General features: G+C 50.8%; 7 protein-coding genes across 7 annotated transcripts; 2 read left to right on the top strand and 5 right to left on the bottom strand.

Annotated features, from left to right (window-relative positions):
* Positions 1 to 3: 3 nt before the first annotated feature.
* Positions 4 to 3,253, bottom strand: CI109_104765 (uncharacterized protein; the record flags this gene model as incomplete). The annotated part of the gene is made up of 12 exons (XM_065967547.1): positions 4 to 210; positions 270 to 318; positions 376 to 682; positions 728 to 905; positions 956 to 1,015; positions 1,095 to 1,275; positions 1,550 to 1,627; positions 1,677 to 1,859; positions 1,908 to 2,162; positions 2,210 to 2,344; positions 2,405 to 2,888; positions 2,962 to 3,253. 12 exons carry the CDS (start codon positions 3,251 to 3,253, stop codon positions 4 to 6), a joined length of 2,409 nt encoding a protein of 802 aa, XP_065823619.1.
* Positions 3,254 to 4,411: 1,158 nt separating this feature from the next.
* CI109_104764 (malate dehydrogenase, NAD-dependent) lies at positions 4,412 to 6,067 on the bottom strand (the record flags this gene model as incomplete). Its single annotated transcript, XM_065967546.1, has 10 exons — positions 4,412 to 4,447; positions 4,510 to 4,611; positions 4,668 to 4,831; positions 4,884 to 4,919; positions 4,969 to 5,053; positions 5,111 to 5,255; positions 5,310 to 5,458; positions 5,585 to 5,740; positions 5,878 to 5,966; positions 6,037 to 6,067. 10 exons carry the CDS (start codon positions 6,065 to 6,067, stop codon positions 4,412 to 4,414), a joined length of 993 nt encoding a protein of 330 aa, XP_065823618.1.
* Positions 6,068 to 6,553: 486 nt separating this feature from the next.
* On the top strand, positions 6,554 to 8,563 carry CI109_104763 (adenylosuccinate lyase; the record flags this gene model as incomplete). Its single annotated transcript, XM_032008121.1, has 11 exons — positions 6,554 to 6,582; positions 6,640 to 6,682; positions 6,743 to 6,796; positions 6,849 to 6,957; positions 7,013 to 7,076; positions 7,131 to 7,160; positions 7,220 to 7,523; positions 7,579 to 7,729; positions 7,783 to 7,862; positions 7,927 to 8,042; positions 8,104 to 8,563. 11 exons carry the CDS (start codon positions 6,554 to 6,556, stop codon positions 8,561 to 8,563), a joined length of 1,440 nt encoding a protein of 479 aa, XP_031857607.1.
* Positions 8,564 to 8,634: 71 nt separating this feature from the next.
* On the bottom strand, positions 8,635 to 10,766 carry CI109_104762 (pre-mRNA-splicing factor PRP46; the record flags this gene model as incomplete). Its single annotated transcript, XM_032008120.1, has 12 exons — positions 8,635 to 8,727; positions 8,787 to 8,884; positions 8,934 to 9,043; positions 9,101 to 9,223; positions 9,278 to 9,402; positions 9,460 to 9,514; positions 9,565 to 9,644; positions 9,703 to 9,819; positions 9,891 to 9,997; positions 10,072 to 10,235; positions 10,309 to 10,497; positions 10,612 to 10,766. The coding sequence occupies 12 exons, from the start codon at positions 10,764 to 10,766 to the stop codon at positions 8,635 to 8,637; spliced, it is 1,416 nt and encodes a 471-aa protein (XP_031857606.1).
* A 286-nt stretch (positions 10,767 to 11,052) lies between these two features.
* CI109_104761 (uncharacterized protein) lies at positions 11,053 to 17,371 on the bottom strand (the record flags this gene model as incomplete). The annotated part of the gene is made up of 20 exons (XM_032008119.1): positions 11,053 to 11,254; positions 11,320 to 11,359; positions 11,421 to 11,602; positions 11,650 to 11,766; positions 11,819 to 11,859; positions 11,910 to 12,745; positions 12,811 to 13,004; positions 13,063 to 13,127; positions 13,177 to 13,361; positions 13,411 to 13,607; positions 13,664 to 14,017; positions 14,076 to 14,143; positions 14,192 to 14,401; positions 14,458 to 14,571; positions 14,622 to 14,786; positions 14,850 to 14,969; positions 15,019 to 15,465; positions 15,518 to 16,522; positions 16,577 to 16,774; positions 16,838 to 17,371. 20 exons carry the CDS (start codon positions 17,369 to 17,371, stop codon positions 11,053 to 11,055), a joined length of 5,274 nt encoding a protein of 1,757 aa, XP_031857605.1.
* Positions 17,372 to 17,823: 452 nt separating this feature from the next.
* Positions 17,824 to 19,118, top strand: CI109_104760 (uncharacterized protein; the record flags this gene model as incomplete). Its single annotated transcript, XM_032008118.1, has 6 exons — positions 17,824 to 17,886; positions 17,964 to 18,120; positions 18,207 to 18,319; positions 18,382 to 18,543; positions 18,609 to 18,797; positions 18,861 to 19,118. The coding sequence occupies 6 exons, from the start codon at positions 17,824 to 17,826 to the stop codon at positions 19,116 to 19,118; spliced, it is 942 nt and encodes a 313-aa protein (XP_031857604.1).
* Positions 19,119 to 19,204: 86 nt separating this feature from the next.
* On the bottom strand, positions 19,205 to 21,241 carry CI109_104759 (uncharacterized protein; the record flags this gene model as incomplete). The annotated part of the gene is made up of 14 exons (XM_032008117.1): positions 19,205 to 19,254; positions 19,311 to 19,320; positions 19,378 to 19,438; positions 19,488 to 19,721; positions 19,775 to 20,010; positions 20,067 to 20,261; positions 20,320 to 20,345; positions 20,416 to 20,481; positions 20,534 to 20,577; positions 20,635 to 20,762; positions 20,824 to 20,887; positions 20,943 to 20,992; positions 21,057 to 21,079; positions 21,154 to 21,241. 14 exons carry the CDS (start codon positions 21,239 to 21,241, stop codon positions 19,205 to 19,207), a joined length of 1,275 nt encoding a protein of 424 aa, XP_031857603.1.
* Positions 21,242 to 21,248: the final 7 nt, after the last annotated feature.

Raw genomic sequence — 21,248 nt, 5'->3', positions numbered from 1 at the left:
CCGTTAAAAACGGGAATTTGCGGTTGAATGCTCGCGAATTCCTTGCGGCATTGCTGCTTCCATTGATGGAACTGAGGGATGGGTCGACCTAGACGTGCCGACGGTTCGAGGCAAGAGGGCCGTTCGTCGAAGTGCAGCGATGGAGACCCAATCGTCTATCCATGTCTTGACGAGCTGAAACAGACCGAAAGACTGATCGCTTTTGAGAGTCTGTCAAGCTGTCAGCAAAGATCATGCCCATCACGAGTAACGGTATGGTAAGGCCTCACGAAATCTCTCATGACTTGCGAGGTTATGAATCCGACACGGCGGGCGACGCTGCTCAGTGCATGTTCAGCATGAGGGATTGGGGTGACGTACATCATAATCACTCACGAGTCGATTTTGATCCAGGGCAATCGTTCTAGCACCTCCTGTAACGTTCTATCCACCCATTGTCCAAGCTTTTCAATCTCTCGGCCGCTTCTGGAAGAAACCGATTCGATCTCCTTCAACCACTCGTGAAAGCTTGATAAGACAACTTCGAGTATCTGCGGATCACAGTCACAGGACAGAGCACATTGACTGACCATTGTGGCGGTGTCGAGGTTGTCCCATGCTGAGATCATTACGTGTAGTTGAGCCCGATTAGACAGTATCGGGTCCAGTGTCATGGACAATTGTTGAAGATCAAGATATCGCGCTACACAGTATCAGCTATTGCTTCTTGGTGATCGGTTTGGCTTACCAAATAAATGAGCGGCAGTGACGGAGAGCTGGATCTTTCCCTCGTTGAAATCCGGAGGAAAGATCCCAAATGACTGGATCATGGTCGTACGCAGATTATCGGCTAGGCTTCGGAGCGAGGTTTGACCGAATGCTGGCAGTGGTTCCACCAATCTGGCCAGCAAGATGATCAATATATGCTGTGTCAAGTCAGCTCGGCTCGCAGTGCAATTCAATGCAAGTCACTCACATCATAAGTGAACGCTATGGCATTTGCTATCATGGTTGAAATCGCTGGATTTAGACAGAGCTGTACGATGCAAGGAGCAAGGGACGTCCAGAAAGACCGACACTTTCGCTGTTAGCCGTGTCGATTATGTTGTACTCACGTTTATCTCGAACTGATCAAAGCGAGACTCCCGAATGCATGACACTAAGACATCTTGGTGATGACAGAAAGAGTTCCAGAATGCCTGGGCTGCGGCTGCGTCGTCGACATTGTAGATTGTGGCATCTTCTAAGGCTGGAAACCCTGGCAGCAAGAATACAGGGAGTGGGCATCCCTGTAAGCTACTAGAATGTATCGAGGACCGTGTCACTGCAGCTGTTGTATGCCGACGCTGGAACATTCCTCGAGGCCGCAGCGGGGATTGCCCATTGACCGAGCCAGACCGATCGCGATTGCCGGTATTGGGACGGACTGGCTGCGATATAGAAACCAGATCGTCTTCGTCGTCATCTTCGTCGTCGCTGTCTTCCTCGGTGTATTCCGTTACGCACTTTCCTTCTGGAATCGCGTGACCTCTACGAGATGATCAGCAACGTCGGCTTTCGATGAACTCACCCAATATAGTCATTGTACTCGTCGAGTCTTTGTGCTTCCACAGAAAGAGCGGGACCGAGAGAGATGTAATGATATTTACTGTTACTGATCAGCATCCAGCATCTACAGTCAAAATCATTCAATGTACCTGTCGCCCCTTACCCCGAGACGTCGTGTTCGAATGCCTGTAAATGCTCCCTTTACCGCCTTGCCGAATGATGCCACGTTGATCGGCTTCACACCGTAGTCTTGGCAGGACAGTGTGTAGGAGTGGTAGAGACTCTGACGAGCAACTGTTTGGTGCGAAGGATACATATAGCTCGTAACCAACCTGTTATCACGTCAGGGCAGCCACGACTATAGCACACCGCAGACTGACCATTGTTTCACCCATGCGGTTCGGGCTTTGTCTCTTTGTGTCTCCATCAGCGTATCGATTTCTGCCGCCTTAGTCGCAAGTTGTTGTCGAATCTCCACTTCCTGCTCGCCAACGAGCAACCGGATTCCACTCTCACGTTGATAAGATTTAACGAGGAGGGATGAACTTCGACGTGACCGCGAAAGAACCGGTCGCGTAGATTGTGGCGCTGCAGACGACCGAGACAGAGAATTCAACGAAGCGTCCGAGTTGGCTCTGCGAGTCATCAGCGGTGCCTGCGCAACACGAGCGACTTGACCAACCTCTTCAACTGCAGGGTTAGATCACCCAGGGGGGCCGAGATGGAACATGGGGTCAAGGTGGACCAGGGGCTAGGAGCTGCACTGAAGAATGTGGCAGCGCTGTGCATTTCGCTTTGATCGTCGCCTTTTTCGGACCTGTAGGGAAAGGCGGATCACGCTCAGCATCGTCGCATCGCTACAGTACTGATGACTCACGTCATAGAAACTGACTCGGATCTGTGTCTTAGATAAGGCATGCTTCGACTGGCACTCCTCTCCCTCATTTTGATGGCCTTACCTAGCCCTTGGGTCTGAACCGCGAGCTTTGGCAAGTCACGAAGCGCAGAGGTAGTGATTGGGTGGCCCACTGGAGTCGTCAACTCGAGATCATTGTTATGATCATTTTGCGGGAACGTGTCAATATCCATCTCGGGGACTGGAGCAGTTTGGCAAGGTGTATGGTCAAGCATGAGAGGTGTGGAGTACGACGAATGACGTGAATAGTTCGGTGAAATATTGATCGTCTGTTCTGTTGCTAGTCCTTCGACCGGCATACCGTTCAGGTTTCCGCCATACGACGAGGCGAAAGACATCAGGGAAGAATTCGAGGAAGCATGACTGAGTATATGAGGTCGCATATACGGGATGAAGGGGTGGTAAGTGAGAGCGTTCAAAGGTGACGTTATCACATCGGTGGGACCTATGGCAACGAGCCCATGGTCAGTTGTTGAGCAGCAGCCAGTGTTGTTGGGTCGAAGTACAACGATACCCACCAATCTGATATGGCGGTCCCTGCGTTAGAAATCTGCCTTCACCGAGATCTGCATAGTGCTGATCAAAGGTAGGTTCGTGATTGGATGTCCATGGGCTATTAATTGTTTGCAGGTCAGGCGGGCTGTTGAAGGCACTGTTCGCAGTGGAGTTATTCGATGACAAGGCATGGGAAAGGGGGTCCTCCATGGAAGGATCGATATCGTATTGAGGTTGATTGTTGGGATCTGGAGGGAAAGGCAAACCCAGATTGTCTAAGTCCGATGAAAAATCCATCGTATCGAATAGGACCATTCGTGAGATCTATAATGCCGTTTCGTCTTTGCCGCTGAGTGATTGACCGATGGGTGAGAGATCAGATCTATGGATGGCAACGAACGTCAGCGTAATAGCCTTGGAATGGGGGACGAGCAGTGCTCACTCACTCTACAAGATGTCTTTCAGATAATGCATATATTGTGTTTCAAGAATTCAGAATGGACAAGATGTCTACAAACGACCAGCGTTTGCTATGTTGGACTGTACAAGGGGAGTGATGACCAGTGGTGACCTAACAGAGTGAAGGAGGGTGAGAAAGTCTAGCCGCAGCTGTCACCGTTTTGAACCATCCATGCTTTGCTTCAACAAAGCGATCCGTCCATTTTTGGTATTGTCGATTAAGCTTACCCATCCACTTTCGTTCCTAGAGGAGAGACACCGAGAATAGATTGGTCGAGCATGACGCACACGGATATATTAGCAGTCCGGCGCTGTCATAAAAGGACCGAGGGGTATCGGTGATGATGATTGGTGTCGAGATGGTGCGATCCGTGCGGTTTAGACCGGCACTAGTACGATTGAAGGCGATCATTGCGTCGAGGGGTAAAGATGGGCGGGTGTAAGGGGAAGGGTGATAGTCCAGACACAGTTCGAGACCATCTGGAATCATATCGCAGCCTGTTACGCTTTCGACGATGCTTGCCCCGGCAAATGAGAAACGGAAACGGATGTAAGCAGTGTACCAATCATGTGAGCCTGTATCGATTTGTGATGCCATATCAGTGCTCGTCGCTGTCATTAAGAGTTAGTGATTGTATTGTATTGTATTGAATCCGGAGCATTACAGGCACGTACTGCAAGTTACCGATCATCCATAAGAGTGTCCCTCTGCTCCCCTGTTTCACTTTCAGGAGTACATGATCATCCGCCACGACCCTCCTTACTTTCCCACGCACACACCACCTGCCCCACATTACCAACTCACTGATACATCACACACACAAACACGCAAACACGCAAACACGCAAACAATCAGTTATAGTGAAACGCCACAACAAAGAAAAGCAAGGAGGAGCGCGTGTGATATGATACATCTCAACTCGTTTTGGAGTACGGGTCCGCAGTCGTTCACTTCTCTTTTCAGACTACGGCATGTATCGCTATTTTCTTTCAAGGTTCTGGATCATGTCAGACTTAAAGCTTGGGGGGTGCGGGTTGGAAGGTGGTGCCCTGGATTTGACGCACACGTGTCAGCGGACATGACACCACATGTAACACACGCCCAGGCTCACCTTCTCGATGCTTGGACCAAGCTCGGCAATGGCTGCGGACAGGAGAGACTTCTCGGCCTCATCGATGGAGCCAATAGGGAGAATCTTCTCGATACCGTTAGGCTGATCAAACAAAGATTAGTAGAAAGCCCCTCTTTCTGAATATATGTCGTACTCACGCCGAGCTCCACGTTGACGGAGAAGTAGTCGAGGTCGGAACCAATCTCCTTCTTCACGCCTTCACCACCGGCATCGGCACCGAGGAAGACGTAACTCTGAACGACCTTGCCCTTCTTGCCCCCGAATGCCGCTTGCAAGACAAAGTCGGTGAACTCGGCACCGGCTACAAAGTAAATGTCAGCGCAAAGCCTGGAGTCTATGCAATACGATCTCACCTTGAGCCATAGACAGGGTAGCAGATCCGGCACCGTCTATCATGCAGTGTTAGTATATTATCAACAAGCCGACGATGCTACTCACCCTTCGCCTTGACGACCTCATCTCCACCGAATTGAATACGGTTGATGAGCGCGTCACGCTTCTCCTTGTCGTTGAGGAGCTCGGGCTAGACGGAGGCTTGCGTCAATATCGACCTGCTTAGAGATCGGCAGTCAAGACTCACAATAGCAGGCTTGCTCTGAGACAACAAGGGCAAGATGGTAGCACCAGAGTGTCCACCAACGACAGGGATGGAGTAGTTGGGGGCGTCTGTGGGCTTGCCGAGGGCAGTAGCGACGAAAGTAGATGCACGGACGATGTCAAGGTGGCTGACACCGAAGAGCCTGAAGTAAAGTCAGCCAAGTTAATGTTTAGCGACTCACTTCTTGGGGTCGAAGACACCAGCCTTCTTCAACGTCTCGGCGAAGACGGGCACAGTGGAGTTGACGGGGTTGGAGATGACAAGGATGAAAGCCTTGGGTGCGGCGTTGGCGATGGCTTGTGCGAGGGTGGCACAGATACCGGCATTGACCTGTAAGAGATAGTTAGCAATCATTGACACGAGCACGGATGCCTAGCGTCAAACGCTTACTTTCTGTGGTAGTGCACGCGACAATCGTTAGCTTGTCACTCAATGCCAACGGAGGGCAGGACTCACGAAAAGGTCATCTCGAGTCATACCAGGCTTTCTGGGGACACCAGCGGGGATGACGACGATGTCGGCATCCTTCAAGGCCTTCTCAGCACCGTTGTCGGCGGGCAAGAAGCCGGTAACTTGAGCAGGGGTAGCGATGTGCGAGAGGTCGGTAGCAACCTGCGGCGGGATTTGATGTTAGTGTTTCGCATAGTATGGGCCAGAGTGAAGAGCTTGGTGTGGCTTGGCAGCTATCTGTGCAGACCAGACAAAGGAAGGATACCGATTGAGAGGGGCAAGTTGGAATGACTACTCACACCAACAGCGTTGACAACGTCGTAGAGGGAGAGCTCGGTGATGAGAGGGTTGAGCTTGAGCAAGAGAGATAGGGGTTGACCGATTCCACCTGTGAAAGAGAAGAGAGATCGGGTCAGGGGGTGAGGTTTCGATCGGCAAGGCAAACAAAAGATACTTGCCGGCGGCACCGCAGACGACAGCTTTGACCATGATGATTGTTCGAAGATGAGCTAGGTAGGGGAGGAGTGGTCAGTGTTGTCGAGTAGAGGATGGGAGTGATGATGCTCACAGGGTTGTAGATAATCTAATAGTGATTTGCAAAGTAACAAATGGTGAGAAAGAAGATTGATACGATACGATGCTGATTATGAAAGGGACGTGTGTGTACTGTATGTGCTTGTCGGTAACGTCCCCACCATGCTGACCGGTCAACCCGGTTATTTTCGAATTCACGTGCCATGATTCGAAATCAACTCAGCTCACCCCCCCAGAGCTAAGTTATCAGTTGCGTGGCATTTGATCCCGTCATCGAGTAGAGAGATAGTCACAGATACTGACTGGGATGTCAGGGTCAGAAAAGTCAAAGAGACAAGACGGGTGGTACGGTGCGAGTACAGCGATCATATAGACAGTAATTGATCTATATCCGTCTATTTCAACGTACATAGCTCATAACACCATCACCAATCCAGCAACATGGACACCTATCAGACTCCCCTCTCTTCGTAAGCTTACGCTCTTGAGACTTCGTCTGCCTCTGTGCTGAATATCTACCTCTGCAGTCGTTATGCATCCAAGGAGATGTCCAAGCTCTTCTCCAACGGGGTAGGCAACTTTCCATTGACCATTTACCGCGATTGCTAGCTTATGCATGTTAACCCATAGACCCGATTCGGGACCTGGAGAAAGTTATGGCTCAACCTCGCCATCGCTGAGAAGGTTAGCTCGTCGTTGAATATTCGAATGATACATTGCTCACAGCCATTGACAGGAGCTTGGCCTCGACATCTCTGACGAGGCTATCGAGCAAATGCGAGCTCATCTTGACCTCGACGAGGCTCAGATGAAGGTCGCCGCCGAGGAGGAGAAGAAACGACGACGTGAGCACCTCTCGACTTGCAGCTGGAGATGAAGCTGACTTGCATACGTTACAAGACGACGTCATGGCTCACGTCCACACTTTCGGAACTGTCGCACCTGCTGCCGCCGGTATCATCCAGTGAGCTATAGTGCCTGTTTACTCCAGGAAGGCTTGCTAACTTGGTTCTAATAGCCTAGGAGCCACCTCGTGCTACGTTACCGAGTGAGTAGCCTGCAACTCCACCGTGACGTGTCGGACTTATCGCTGACCGCTTCTTATAGCAACGCCGACCTTATCTTCCTCCGAGAAGGTCTCTCCATTCTCCTCCCCAAGCTCGCTACCGTCATCTCCCGATTCTCTTCCTTCGCCGAGCAATACCGAGACCTCCCCACTCTTGGTTTCACCCATTTCCAACCCGCTCAATTGACCACTGTCGGCAAGCGCGCCACCCTTTGGATCCAGGAGCTCTTGTGGGACTTGCGAAATCTCGAGAGAGCACGAAGCGATTTAGGTTTCCGAGGTGTCAAGGGTACGACTGGAACTCAGGGTTCCTTCTTGGCTCTCTTTGACGGTGATCACGCCAAGGTATGTTTGTGTCAGTCATGTAGTCTGGGACCATTCTGATCTTAACTTTGGATAGGTTGAAGCTCTCGACGAACGAGTTACAGAACTCTTCGGTTTCCCTTACGCCTACCCCGTTACCGGTCAGACCTACTCTCGAAAGATCGACGCCGATGTTCTTGGTCCCCTCTCAAGCTTCGGTGCGACCGTTCACAAGATCGCGACCGACAGTGAGCTTGAATTTGGTTTCCATAATGGGCAATGCTAACAGAGCTTCGTGCAGTTCGATTACTCGCCAACCTCAAGGAGATTGAGGAGCCTTTCGAGAAGGACCAGATTGGTAGTTCCGCCATGGCTTACAAGGTGGGTCGGTCGGACGGTCAGATCAGTCTCCACTTGGACCACAACTGATGTTGTAAACTCCTAGCGTAACCCCATGCGATGTGAGCGAGCATGTTCTCTCGCTCGTCACCTCATGGTCATTTACCAAAACACCTTGATGACCTCCTCGGTGCAATGGCTTGAGCGAACTTTGGACGACAGGTCAGTTACTTAAATCCTGTGTAACGGAAGGACGTCGTAACTGATAACTCTCTTGTTCCAGTGCCAACCGAAGAGTGACGATCCCCGAGGCTTTCCTCACCGCCGATATCCTCCTCACCACCCTTCAGAACATCTCTGAAGGACTTGTTGTCTATCCTCGTGTCATCGGACGACGAATTAGCCAAGAGCTCCCCTTCATGGCCACAGAGAACATCATCATGGCTATCGTCAAGGCTGGCGGTGATAGACAAGAATGTCACGAGAAGATCCGAGTCTTGTCTCACCAAGCTGGTGCTGTCGTCAAAGAGGAAGGTGGCGAGAACGATCTGATCGACAGAGTCAGGAAGGACAACTACTTTGAACCCATCTGGAGTCAATTGGACGCTTTGCTTGATCCTAGGACCTTCGTCGGACGAGCCCCCGAGCAAGTCGACAAATTCGTCAAAGACTGGGTCAAGCCCGCTCTCAAGCCTTACGAAGAGGCCTTGAAGGACGTCAAATCCGCAGAATTGTCTGTGTAAACAAAACCCCTCAACGGAACCGATTGTAGAGATCATACAATGCATCTTGTGATAGAGTCTGTTTTGCACATCTATGCTTGCTCCGAATATACCTTGATCGTCTTGTCCGCACCGCCTGTAATAAGTCTTGTTCCAGTCTTGTCGAACGTCGAGCAGAATACACCCTAACGACAGAGACTTTTCGTCAGCGCGCGTGCGATCGACGTTACACATAGATACTCACCGCTTCGGCGTCGAGGGAACCCGGCTGGGGGATATCCTTGAGATGTTGGAATGGGAGTCCAGTCGCGTAATCCCACATAGTCAAGGAGCCATTGTCCGCTGAACATCGCATCAGCTAGGCCCTAGCACTGTTCACAATATTACGTACCACCTGAGAACATCACACCCTCCTCGTTTACGCTCAACGTGTTGATGATAGCCTCGTGACCGACAAAGTTGTGAACAAACGTGCCTTCTGGGCACTTCCACTTTTTGATGCTAAGGGTGCAAGACGGATCAGCTTGATGACCTATACAGCGAAGTAGACCAACTCACTTGTTTCCTCCCGCACTGGCACTGGCGAAACTGTACTCGGTGGGGTGGATGGCGAGCGCTCGAACCGACTTCTTGTGATGAGTGAGTGTAGTCATACATTTTCCAGCCGCAAGATCCCAAAGTCTGTCAAGGGAGATTAGCAAGCGCTCACCGTGCAAAACAAGACATGTAACTCACCTGACGGTACTGTCCATACTACCAGAGATGATTTGAGGGTCTGAAGCTTGGGTTTTGACGTCGGCGACGGTGCTGGTGTGACCAGTGAGAGTGAAGATGTTGGCTCGACTTCGCATGTCCCAAACCTGGAAGTATACCGTCAGCAACGGTGTGGTAGATCAGAGTGACCTGTCTTTACTCACTCGCACACTCGCATCTCGTCCGGCCGTGACAAGCACATCCAAAGTAGGGTGCACACTACCAGACAATCAGCAATGATCTCGGCGACTGGGAAGGGAAATACTCACGATAAGGAGTATACACCCGAGTAATGACCATGGTAATGTCGGATAACCTTGTTTGTCTCCAAGTCCCAGCATTTCACCATCTAATCCCTCATGTCAGCGCTTTCGATCTACTCTTCTAACAAGGATGATTGTGCTCACTTTGTCTTCGGCACACGAGAAGAGATAAGGGTGTCGATCTGATACAGCAAGACCTCGGATGGTAGAGATATGACCCGTCAACGAAAGTTTGAGCTCTCCCGATGCCAGATCCCAGATCTGTTCATTGGTCATTCAGCTCACCATTCCATGCGAAGTACAGTCATTGTCTGATGAGGCTCTCGACTCACCTTGACGACACGATCACCAGCACCGGTTGCGAACCATTGATTTCCAGGATCCACCGCTACAGCTCTCACCCAACCCATATGTCCCGAAATGACTCGTGTGAGTTTCCCTAAGCAATCCGATAGTATCAGCTACACTCCCGATCGGATACGACGATGAGATACGAATCGTCGATTTACTCACATTGAGGATGATATTCCGGCTTGATCTCTCTTGCTTCCTTCTTTCTCATCAACGCTTGAGACAGCTTGGATCCAGTCTGACCACCCTCAGCAGCAAAGCCTTGCTGATGTCTGAATTTGACCAACGAGCGAGGGTCGGCAGTAGGTCCAGTAGCAGAGGATGATCTGTACGCAGCGGAGGCACAACACGATCAGCAAGGTCGACATGAACTGTATCCTCGTACTACGGGTCACTCACGTCGACTCTGCTTCTAGACCCCCAATGAGCTTCTGACCCGGCACCAGCGCAGGTCCAGGAGCCGGCCCGGTCGATTGACCAGGTCGTTTAGGTCCTGCCGGACCCGTTTGTTGAGCTTGCAAGATGGGGGGCAGGGTCTGAACATCTTTGTATTCCGTTGCGAGTTTAGATGCGAGCTTGAGCTTGTTTCTGCAATGAGGATGGACTATTAGCTCAACTCCTGCATCCAGAGACGTCTCACGAGCGAGAGCCGTGATCGGATGTCCTGTACACATATGCTGTTGTCTTGAGAGAAGCACTCACGCTCTTGCTAATCCATCATCGACACCTGGTCCTTCTAATCCATAAGTCACTCGAGTTCGCTTCGCACTTCTTCGTACCAAATCGGCAAGGGGAGGTAGACCAGATGACGAAGGTCCGGCACTGCCTTCCGAGGCAGGTAAGACGGATGTAGACATTGTATCAGAGGAGGCGGATGGACCGGTTGCTATTGGAGAAAAATGATGGGATGCACAATTCGCAGTTATCAATAACGATGCTGTTGCAAGCAACCGAGAAGATGAGGTCAAAGATGACGGAATCAAATTGACACAACCTTACAATGAATGTGGCGGAATTTCGGCGACACAATCGTGAATGTTGTCATAGGCAATATCATCATATCATGCGTTAATGCATATGGAGGTCTACACTTTGGTGATTATACTATGGTCGGCCTATCAGAGTAGAGCTTACACATGGCGCTCACTCCATCTTTGATCTCTGACCCTGCCACCACTTGCCTAACGCATTTGCTGCGTCTACGACCGGTCCCTCTCCGTTAAACACCCTGGCGTTCTCCAACATCAACTCCACATCTTCATCCACCTGTTTCGCCGATTGATATTGTCCTTTGTCCATCTTGTTCTTGATCAGAGACAGATCTCGAGCATCTTCTTGTGGAATGCTGTGAAAGCCGATCATCAGCTGCTTGATTAGGCATGGGAACACATTATACAAGACTCTGCTCACATGTCGAAATACTGCGGGATGCCGAGTGCGACAGGATCAACTGTATAAGATACCCGTCAGTCGCACTACTTTGCGTTAGGCGTCATGTATCGATCACTCACCTGGAAGTCGGAACCACTCGCTGAGTGGATTCTTCAGCGCTGTGACGAGAAGCGATACCATCGCCTTTTTCTCATCACTCGTCATCTTTGACGTCGTGACCTTTGGCCACTCTCTCCAGTAGACCGCTTCGACAGCATCGGCGCATGCTGTGATCTCGCCTGGGGGATTGAATTGTCGACAGCTAGAACACCGTCAGTTGGATACCATGAGCGGTCAGAGCTCACTCACTTGGCAAAGACCAGCTCGACATCGCGAGCGAATTGTCCCAGAGTTCGATACTTCTTCTGGTCGAGCTTCTTGCCGATTGTACCAAAGTCCATGGGATGCTTGATCTCGTCCAGGTATCTACGCTTAAAGTATCAGCTTGGATTACCGCAGCGATGACGTCGTGACTCACGTTGGACAACCGTCCAGTACCGGATCGACGGGTCGAAGGAACTGAATACCCTTCAGTACAAGCACTTAGCGAGTGGAAAAATCATGCTTACAATGATTGCAGCAGGCTCCTTCTGCAACAATGCCAACATCGCCCTAGCCCGCTTTGTCCTTATAGCCCCGGTATTCTGACTGGTAGGAGGTAGATCTCGTGGAGGCTGTGGACGGGTCGGGAAAGCCACCACCGGCACTGAATTGGCGGCCACCTCCTGGGACGGAGGTTGTGACGCTCTCTGTTGTGGCGCAGGCGAGGATGACACTGTTTCACCTGGTGTCTTCGATTTGGCTTTCTTGACGACTGGATTGAGTATCGGTTTGATCACCGGCTTCACGTCAACCGGTGCACTTGCAAGTCCTGGCGTGGAAGACGATCCTCTGCTGTCCGAAGTCTTCTCCGGCGATCGTCTCGACGGAGGAGCTAGTTTGATCTTCTTCGATGGTTTGGCTTGTGGCTCCAAAAGCTCCTCGAAAGCCTTTGCCACAGGGCGACCCTCTATCGCATCAATCTCGGCGCCCAGTAGATCGTCCAGATCGTTGCGATTGCCCTTGACCGGCGACTTGCGCTTCTTTGAGGATTTCTCGGACGGTGCGGGTGCAGTGAAAGTAGGCACCGGTGGTCGGTCTGGACTGGGCTGTGGAGCGGTTTTTCGTCCAGCCGGGATGGGTGGAGGAGCCATGGGTGGGACGTATACATTCGTATCAATAGTGACGCTTTTAGGCGGCTTGACCTTGAATTTAACAGCAGTCGGTTTGGGCACCGAAGCCACAAATTCGGCCGGTTGCGGTGGAGGTGGCATGACAACAGGGATAGGTTCCAAGGTCTGAGCTGCCATGGCTCGTTGCGCAGAGGCGGCCGAGGAGTTGAGCGTGTGCTCGGTTTTGGTCCAGACTACATGGGCAGATCATCGGGTCAGCAGAATTCGGAGTATTATGGCTTTACGGAGATACACTCACTACCATCGAATATTCTTTCGAACGCTTCACCAGCCTTGCGCACAGGACTTGTAGGAGCATTATTGTATTTGTAACAATTCGCGATGATCAAACGAATGTCTGCTACAAACTCTTGGCGAGTAGCGTACATGCCGTTGTCAAGTTTTGCTCGAATTGTTGACAGGTCCATTGGCTGTGTGATAATTGTGAGATAGCTGCACATCCCGACTGTTAGCTTCTGCTCCCGTCATCTATGACCATGCATTGACTTACTCAGGGGCGGCGTCACGAACAGGATCAACTGGTTGGCGGAAGAAGAAACTCGACTTGTGTTGCAGCTAGATCGCCTGTCAAATACGTCCAAATCAGGTGTTTTTTGCAGCTCACCAATTTGCCAAGTGCAATCGTGATTGCCTTGAAGTCATTATCCGACAATCCTCGTCTCTGCTGTTTTGGTACCTTGTCCTTCTTCTTGGGGGTCGGGGCGGCGACTGGCGTTGGCTTGAGGACAATTTTGGTGGGAATTGGTGCCACAGCCGTTGCTGGGCTTTCCATAATGGGGAAGCCATAACCTAGATTGCGTCAGTTAGGTAATTCTCGCTGCCTGAACAAGAGGCTCACCTTGCGAATCAGGTCTGATGTCTGCGCTGCCCATACTGAGACGAATCTTTGGCGTCATTAGAGCCGGTGTTTCCACAGTAGGGGTCTGCAGAGTAATCAAGTTGCCGGGAAGAGGCTCGGATGTACTAGAAGCGATGATCTCGGCTACCTTGAGCAAGGCAAGACGAACCTCTGGATCAGGCATCGTGAAACATTCACTGGCGTAGTCTATTGATCAGCTACTAATCGCAATTGTAGTGACCAGCTGGCCCACATTAAGCTATCCTGAACCATTTGCTTGAAGTCGACCTTCTTTCCATAATCCTTCCGCAAGGCTTTCACGATATCATTGTTGTGTTTCTCCGCTCTCTGTTCTTTCGCTTGATCCGTATCGTTCGTTACATCCATGATCGCCGGTTGCGGAATCGCTCCGGGTATGTCACCCACAGCCAAGGTGATCAGGATTGATTCGGACAAGCTCCTCGCGACATGCCGTCGGATTGTCAACGAGAAGTCAGTGCGGATGACTTCCAGCAGGTAATGGTCCAAAGCTGCGCTTCGACCAGGAGGCTTGCACAGCATCATTCCATCTAACGCAGCCATCCTGATGGGTTCAAAGTTACCCTCACTGCGATGAGTTGCGCTGTTAGCAAAGACACTTGCGTTTTGAGGCACACCGACCATACCGAGTGTAGCTGAGGAGCAGTCTCATATCATTGGTCCGTTGACTTGCAAGGATAGACTTGATGTTGGTCTGTCGCACGGGTTAGCTTACATGAGGTCCTAAGCATGTCGAACGTACCTCTAAGCCTGCCTTCGTGACCACATTGTGATAGCTCGGTACCAATCTGTCCATTGTCATCGCCTTGTCAATTGCCTCGGTCGCTTCCTTCAGCAGTGTCTGCTCTCCCTCCCTCTCAGTCTCGTCCAGAGCGCCCTGATTGCCGGCCCCCATGGTAAACGCATTTCCTATTGCAGTCACCAGTGCGGCCACGTAGTACGAATCCGACCACTGGAGTGTAGTGGATCAGGTCAGTCGATCGCTCAGCCAAAAGGGTGTCCACTCACATGGTTGCCAGCATTGTCATTCAAGCGCAGAATGTCAAGTAAAGCCACTCGCACGTTCCGCCAGACTGTCCTTGTCGCTGGGTCACGCAAATCGGCCATCGCTGCTAGCAAGCTCTGTGAAAGAAGTTTAACATTTGACCTCGCTCGGACTACTTTCTCCTCACCTTTTTGACGAAGTAGTCCGGGAAGTTGGAGAAGTCATTCGGCAAAGGTCGACAATCGAGATCTGGCACGTCGACATCGGGATCTGCCGGTTTTTGACAATACAATGTTTGGAAAAGCCTCATCACCAAGAAGTAACCAATATAATCGCATTCGGAGATGTTGTACTAAATTACGGAGTCAGCAAGGCCTTTCACGTTTGCACGTAAGATCGATTGTGGGGGACTTACAGCAGCCAAAGCGCGAGCCGCCTCCATACGGACTCGATAGTAGTAATTCTTGACTAATACCGTTCTCGCCAGTTCGCTGGCCACTACCGGGGTTGGGTACACTCGCATTCGGTTGATAGCCTACTCTATGTCAGCGCTCGACTCAATTGGAAAATCCAAGAGAACACACCTCTAGCTGAGCGATCACGTCCCGATCACCTTGCAATTGACTGATCCAACACCAAGGCTTCTCGGCGAATTCGACAGCTGCCAACCACTCGCAGTCTGGGTCGATTCTGATCCACTCATAACCGCCACCCTCGCTCATTACTTGATCAGCCTGCTCTTCTCCCCACTCTGCAACCTTCCAACGTTTCCGCTCTGCCTCGTCCTCCCAAGGCGGATAAGCGAATGTACTTGCTCGATCCGCCGCCTGTAATTGTGCCTCGTCCTCATCGTCCTCGTTATTGATTGCATCTTGCATCTTGTTGAATCGCGCTGCGATATGGCCAGACCGACGTGTACGTTTGTATTTCGTGTTGAATGGTAAGGGGAAGGTTCGCTGGTTTGTCTTGACATCCACCAGATGTTCGAATGGCGCACCATCCGCTTCGTGTATTCTCACCGTTAAGCTTCCCTGTAAGATCAGTCAGCAAAAATCATTGTGGTTCAGGCAATAAGATACCTACCTCAAAAAATTGCGTAGGTCGCTTCCAGATAGCGACCTTCCTTTGCTTCTCGCTCAAGCCATTGATCGCTTCACTGGCAGGTTGACTTTGAATTACCGTAAACTCGACCAAGAACTTCTTCTTGATGAAATTCGTCCGAATGGTCAACCGCGGACATCCACTACCGAATATCCACTGGTCTTGAAACGTTTGCAGATCTAGACCGGACACCTTGCGACACTGACGGAGAAAGTACTGAGTTGTCAAGGTGTTACCGGCCAGATCATCGGAAAGAGCAGCCACGAAGATTCTAGGGATGACCTGAGAGAGACCGAGCGAAGTTCCTGTCTTGGCAAGATGTCGATCCAGTATATGGAGGACGAGAGGAGCTTTGAGGTTGATGAAAGCTGTCGTAGCAGCATCAGGGGGATCAAGCATGCCGGGTATGCATAATGGCCACTGTGATCCTTGGTCCTGTTGAACACACCGGTCTATGTCCCTCTTAAGTCTGAATCGATACTCGTTGTTCCCGAGCAGGTGTCGGATAAATTGACCTTGGATGTACAGCGCTAAGCCGTTGATGATCCATGTGTCAGCGAAAGTACGTTGAATGATGTTGATACCGATCCATTGCTGTATGAGAGCGAGCGAGAGGACCTGCCTGATCTCCATGGCCTGTTCGATTATGTTAGGGGGATGGAGTAGGTCCGACGAAGCGATCGCGAGTGTTGCCGAGGTCGAGCATTCCGTGCGAGGGTTATTGACAAAGACAGCTTTGAAATCGGTAAAAGGGTACGATCCCATTTCGGTGCCGAAGGCCATCGCTCGTGGAAGAAAGGACGTTGAATATTTCAACATTTCGAGGTCACCTGGAAGACAGAAGGCCAAGATAGGTTTATGTGACTCGTCGGCTGACACGCAGTGCATCTCGAACGGTCCCGCAGCGAATGAGATATGTTGAACGGAAGTGGGATTCGTTTGTAGGTAGTAAAATATGACCTTGTGGGGATCGTGGGGGTGCGTTATCTGCGAAACAACGTCAGTGATATGTTAGATGCGCAAGCAACACCAAGAGCTTACTTGTTCCATCAGTTCACCACTGCTGACTACCATCACTGGACAAGCTGCGTCATCCTGAGCCGGATCCCCGCCTTCCAGATACCGAGGGACGATAAACTCCAACTCCCATGTACATCTCTCCCATAGACTGTCCACGCAGGGTGTCCATATCCGCGCTGCATCGTATGTTGTAGGCGACAAGAACATATGTGGGATTTGCTGTGATCAACGAGCATATATCAGTCCCCGTTTAAACTGCGTTAATCGAACGTAGACACTCACGTATTCGTCGCCTCCGTCTCCTGGTCGCCTGAAGACTATACCCTCAACCACACTACCTCCTAGTACCAGTTGATAATCAATCTGCACGTGAATTGGTGCGAAGCCAACCTGTGTCGCTCCTTGTCCTCCACCAGCTTGCGACTCTATCAGACGAACCCATCCTCCCGAGACAGATATTGCCAACTCTCCTTCATCCCTCTCGCCCGTAGCTGCCCACGTTTTTCGCTTGATCTCGGGGTGCGACTTAATATCTATCGGTGGTTCTCGAGTAGGTAACGGCTGAAAGGGGTTGGACAAGGTGAACGAAACTGGTGTGGGTAAGAGCGGTTCCGTTGCAGTTGGGGAGGATAGTGTGACGTTGTTGATCTGCAAGAGGGGCGAAGCGTGAAGGGAAAGTATTCGAAGAGCCGGGTTGTTCGGTTGGATGGTGAGGAACGCGGACGCGGTGATGACCCCTGCAAAGTCAATCTCGAGTACATTCCGCTGATGAGATAGGGAGAACCCTCTGGCAGATCCCAAGGTGTCTTCGGCCATCTTGCAAGTCGATAGTCGTTTGATCGTCTAGCAAGAAGTGTTTTAGCGAGTCGACATGACCGCTATTCGGAGCGGCAGGGAGATACAATCCAGAGGGCCAGAACCCTAGACGTAAGATTTGTTATCTGACTGAATGTCACTGTAACGAGCAGCTTAAGCACTTTGTGAATGTTGTGACGAAGTAGCGACTCTCTCTCGCGTGAACACATCGTGAATGTATTCTATGGTGGCAACAATCAGAAACCACCGCACGGTGAACAGAAATAGGCACGCGCAATGATGGTATCTCGTGATGGGGCCCCCCTTTGATGTTGTCTTCGATGTGCGGCCGAAATATATAATCTGATACTCGAATGCAATCGCAACGTACTTCTTTCTGGTGGACCTCTACATCTTCTTTCCTTCTTGATCGATACCTCCTCCTCTGGTCTCTTGCACTGAAATCACCCATCATGACAGATTCCTCAGCTACAAGCAACACTAAGGCGCCGCCTACACCGCAGAGAGCTCTGCTCGTCAGTACCCATCTCACCCAGCAATTCACCTCTGCCATTCATTGTTGTTCTTCGCTAACGATGTTGTGTCTTCGTAGTCTGGCGCTGTTTCAGGTATTGCCGTCGATTTCATGTTCTTCCCCCTCGACACTGTCAAGACACGTATCCAATCGACGACAGGATTCTGGAAATCAGGAGGGTTCAAGGGTGTCTATAGTGGTGTTGGTAGTGTAGGCATGGGTAGTGCGCCTGGTGGTGAGTTAAACGACTGGAGAAGAGGACTTTGTCAGACCCTTGATCCCAAGAATGACAAATGGAGGCTTATCGCTTTCGTTTCGTAGCTGCCGCATTCTTCGTGACCTACGAAGCGCTCAAGTCTAGATTACCACACCTGGACCTGTTCTCATCCAATCCAGCATTCACACACATGGTCGCAGCCTCTGGAGCTGAATACGTGAGCTTGGACACACAACTCATTTGGCTGCATGATGTTCTGAATATTCTGATGATGCACAGGTATCATGTCTTATCCGTGTGCCTACCGAAGTGGTGAAGTCTCGAACGCAGACAGGCGCATACGGACATGGAAAGGGCAGTCTACACTCGGCAGTGAGCACGATGAAGTTTGAGGGTATCAGGGGGTTCTACAGAGGATTCGGCATTACAATTGCTCGAGAAGTCAGTTACTGTTGTCACTACAATACGTTTCACAAGGGACTATCAACTGATCTCACGCATCTCAGATCCCCTTCACTTCCATCCAATTCCCCTTGTACGAATACCTCAAATCTGTTCTTTCTCGCAACTACCTTGACGGGAGACGGCCGACCTCTTATGAGGCAGCCGGATGCGGGATGATCGCCGGAGGCATTGCTGCCGCTCTCACCACTCCATTAGATGTTGTCAAGACGAGAGTCATGTTAGAAGCTAGAGTCCGTTCATTCCCCGTTGTTTGACCTCCTTCGCACAGCGCTGACAAGGTGCATCTCGAATAGACGTCCGTACAGGCCACCGCTGCTGAAGTGGCATCCGGTATCCCTCCACCACGTCAACCATCCCCCTCTGTCCTCTCTTTCCCTCCACGACTACTGGCGATTCTCCGAAACGAGGGACCTTCCGCTCTTTTCAGAGGCTGGGTTCCAAGAACGTTCGCGATTTCTTTGGGTGGCGCAGTGTTCTTGGGAATTTACGATCTCGCTTCAAATTTCAGACTAGACGAAAAGACAAGTGGAAAGGATGACAAGCTCTCATAGAACCAGAAGTTAGAGTGTGCATAGATGTAATATTATCTGCATGGTCGAACAACAACGAGGTGGAAGTACTATGTCGATTCACGGCGTTAGTTTGCAAATGCCTGCAAGCCTGTGATGGCCTTGCCCAGGATGAGTGCTGAAATACGATCGGATTAGTTTTTCTCGCTGCGAGTCGGAATGGAGATTACTAACCGTGGATGTCCTGAAGATAGTGTAACCATGGGTCAGCTGTGATCGCTTTTAAGAGCACTTTACTCACATGGGTACCCTCGTACGTGTTTGCAACCTGTAGGTTCGCGACATGGCGACCAATGTGATACCTACACCGTTCTCAGTATTCCTGCCCCCTCGATCGTAGGTATTACTCACTCATCACTGCACGCATTACCGCCCAGGACATCTAACAACACTCTCGAGTGTTTTAAGGCTTCACCACAATTGTTCCTCTTCATCATAGACACCATATCGGGAGACCAGGTGCCCTTGTCCTTCAGTCGCCCGAGCTGGAGAGAACCAAGTAATCCGAGAGTGGCTGCTGATGAGGCGTCCGCAAGTTTCTTCTGCACTAGCTGGAAAGATGCTAGTGGTCGATTGAATTGTTTCCTTGAGCGGGAATTAGCCTCACTACGCTGTATACATTCGCAAAGCCAACTCACCTCTCAAGGGCATAGTCTCGCGCGCGGGCAATACAGTCTTCCAAAGCACCCATCACACCCCAACTGATACCGTATCGAGCGTTGTTCAAGCATGAAAACGGTGAACCTAACCCGCCTGTCTTGGGTAGTAAAGCGTCTGAAGGCAATTTGACATCTTCAAGGAAGATAGAACCGGTGATGGAGGCTCGCAAGGCGAGTTTGTTCTTTATAGCAGGTGCACTGAGACCCGATGTCCCCTGAAACCCAAAGTCAGCAATGAGCGAGTCGTCGAAAGTCAAATCTTGAAACTCACCTTCTCCACCAAGAAACCCTTCACTTTCCCCTTCTCTCCGTTCTCGACGACTCTGGCCCACACGAGGAAGAGATCGGCCACAGGAGCGTTGGAGATCCAAGTCTTACTTCCATTGAGAACCCATCCGTCAGAAGTCTTGGTTGCTGTCGTCTCCATCGATGAGGGGTCGGAACCATGGTTTGGCTCGGTCAGGCCCTAAATGATTTGAATCGTTCAACTAAGAATGGCCTGTCGCGTCAGCGCATCAACTTACAAAGCAACCGATCATTTTGCCGGAGGCTGGTTCGCGCGAGAAGATCACATCGTCAGCAAACACCTTCGACAGATACTTCAAGTGGAAAAGACCTACCTAGCTGCGGCAGGTATTTCTCCTTCTGCTCTTCGCTACCGAACTCGTTGATCGGGTGCATCACCACTGCAGCCAAATGAGTCACGATGCACACAAAAGACGGGGAGGAGATGCTCACACGATGACTGCACACTCATTGCCGACCGATAACCAGAATCGACTCTACGCAACACACCGGTCAGTCACGATGAACACGCTGCAAGCGAGATCACAACTTACCTTTCGACCTCTCGCGCAATAAGACCATACGACACGCTCGACACCCCCGCACACCCATAGCCTTCTATCGTGGCACCTAGAAGACCCAGCTCTCCCATCTCTTCCATGATCTTGGGATCGAAATCTTCCTACAATCATAGAATGATAAGCTTTCATCGTCTGGACAGTCGCGAGCTCATGAAAGCTTACAGTTCGATAAGCGTCGACAACGCGAGGTAACAATTTATCTTGAGCGTAAGATTTGGCAGTCTCACTGCACACAAGTTATCAGCCATGGTCTTGATGTGAGCCATGAGCAGAAAGCTTACTGGATCGCCTGTTCTTCCTCCGTCAAGAGAGACTTCATATCTAATGGGTCCTAATGATGCGATTTGCGTGTCAGCTAGTCATCACCGTACATGAGCTGATATAACACTACTCACCTCCCAATCGTACTTTGCGAATTCTATGTTGAGCATATTAGCATACTTGACTCATTTCAAGGACACCGATATGGCCCACAGATGTGCTCTCACTCACTACTGGCCATTCCTCGTCGGATGACATGTCCACTTGTGCGCGCAATCGATTGCCGCAGAACAGGTCGGAATGCGTAAAGAGCCGTCATTGTGATA

Source organism: Kwoniella shandongensis, chromosome 8 (assembly GCF_008629635.2).
Source record: "Kwoniella shandongensis chromosome 8, complete sequence".
Taxonomy (NCBI): domain Eukaryota; kingdom Fungi; phylum Basidiomycota; class Tremellomycetes; order Tremellales; family Cryptococcaceae; genus Kwoniella; species Kwoniella shandongensis.
This window is presented reverse-complemented; position numbering and strand designations above follow the sequence as displayed.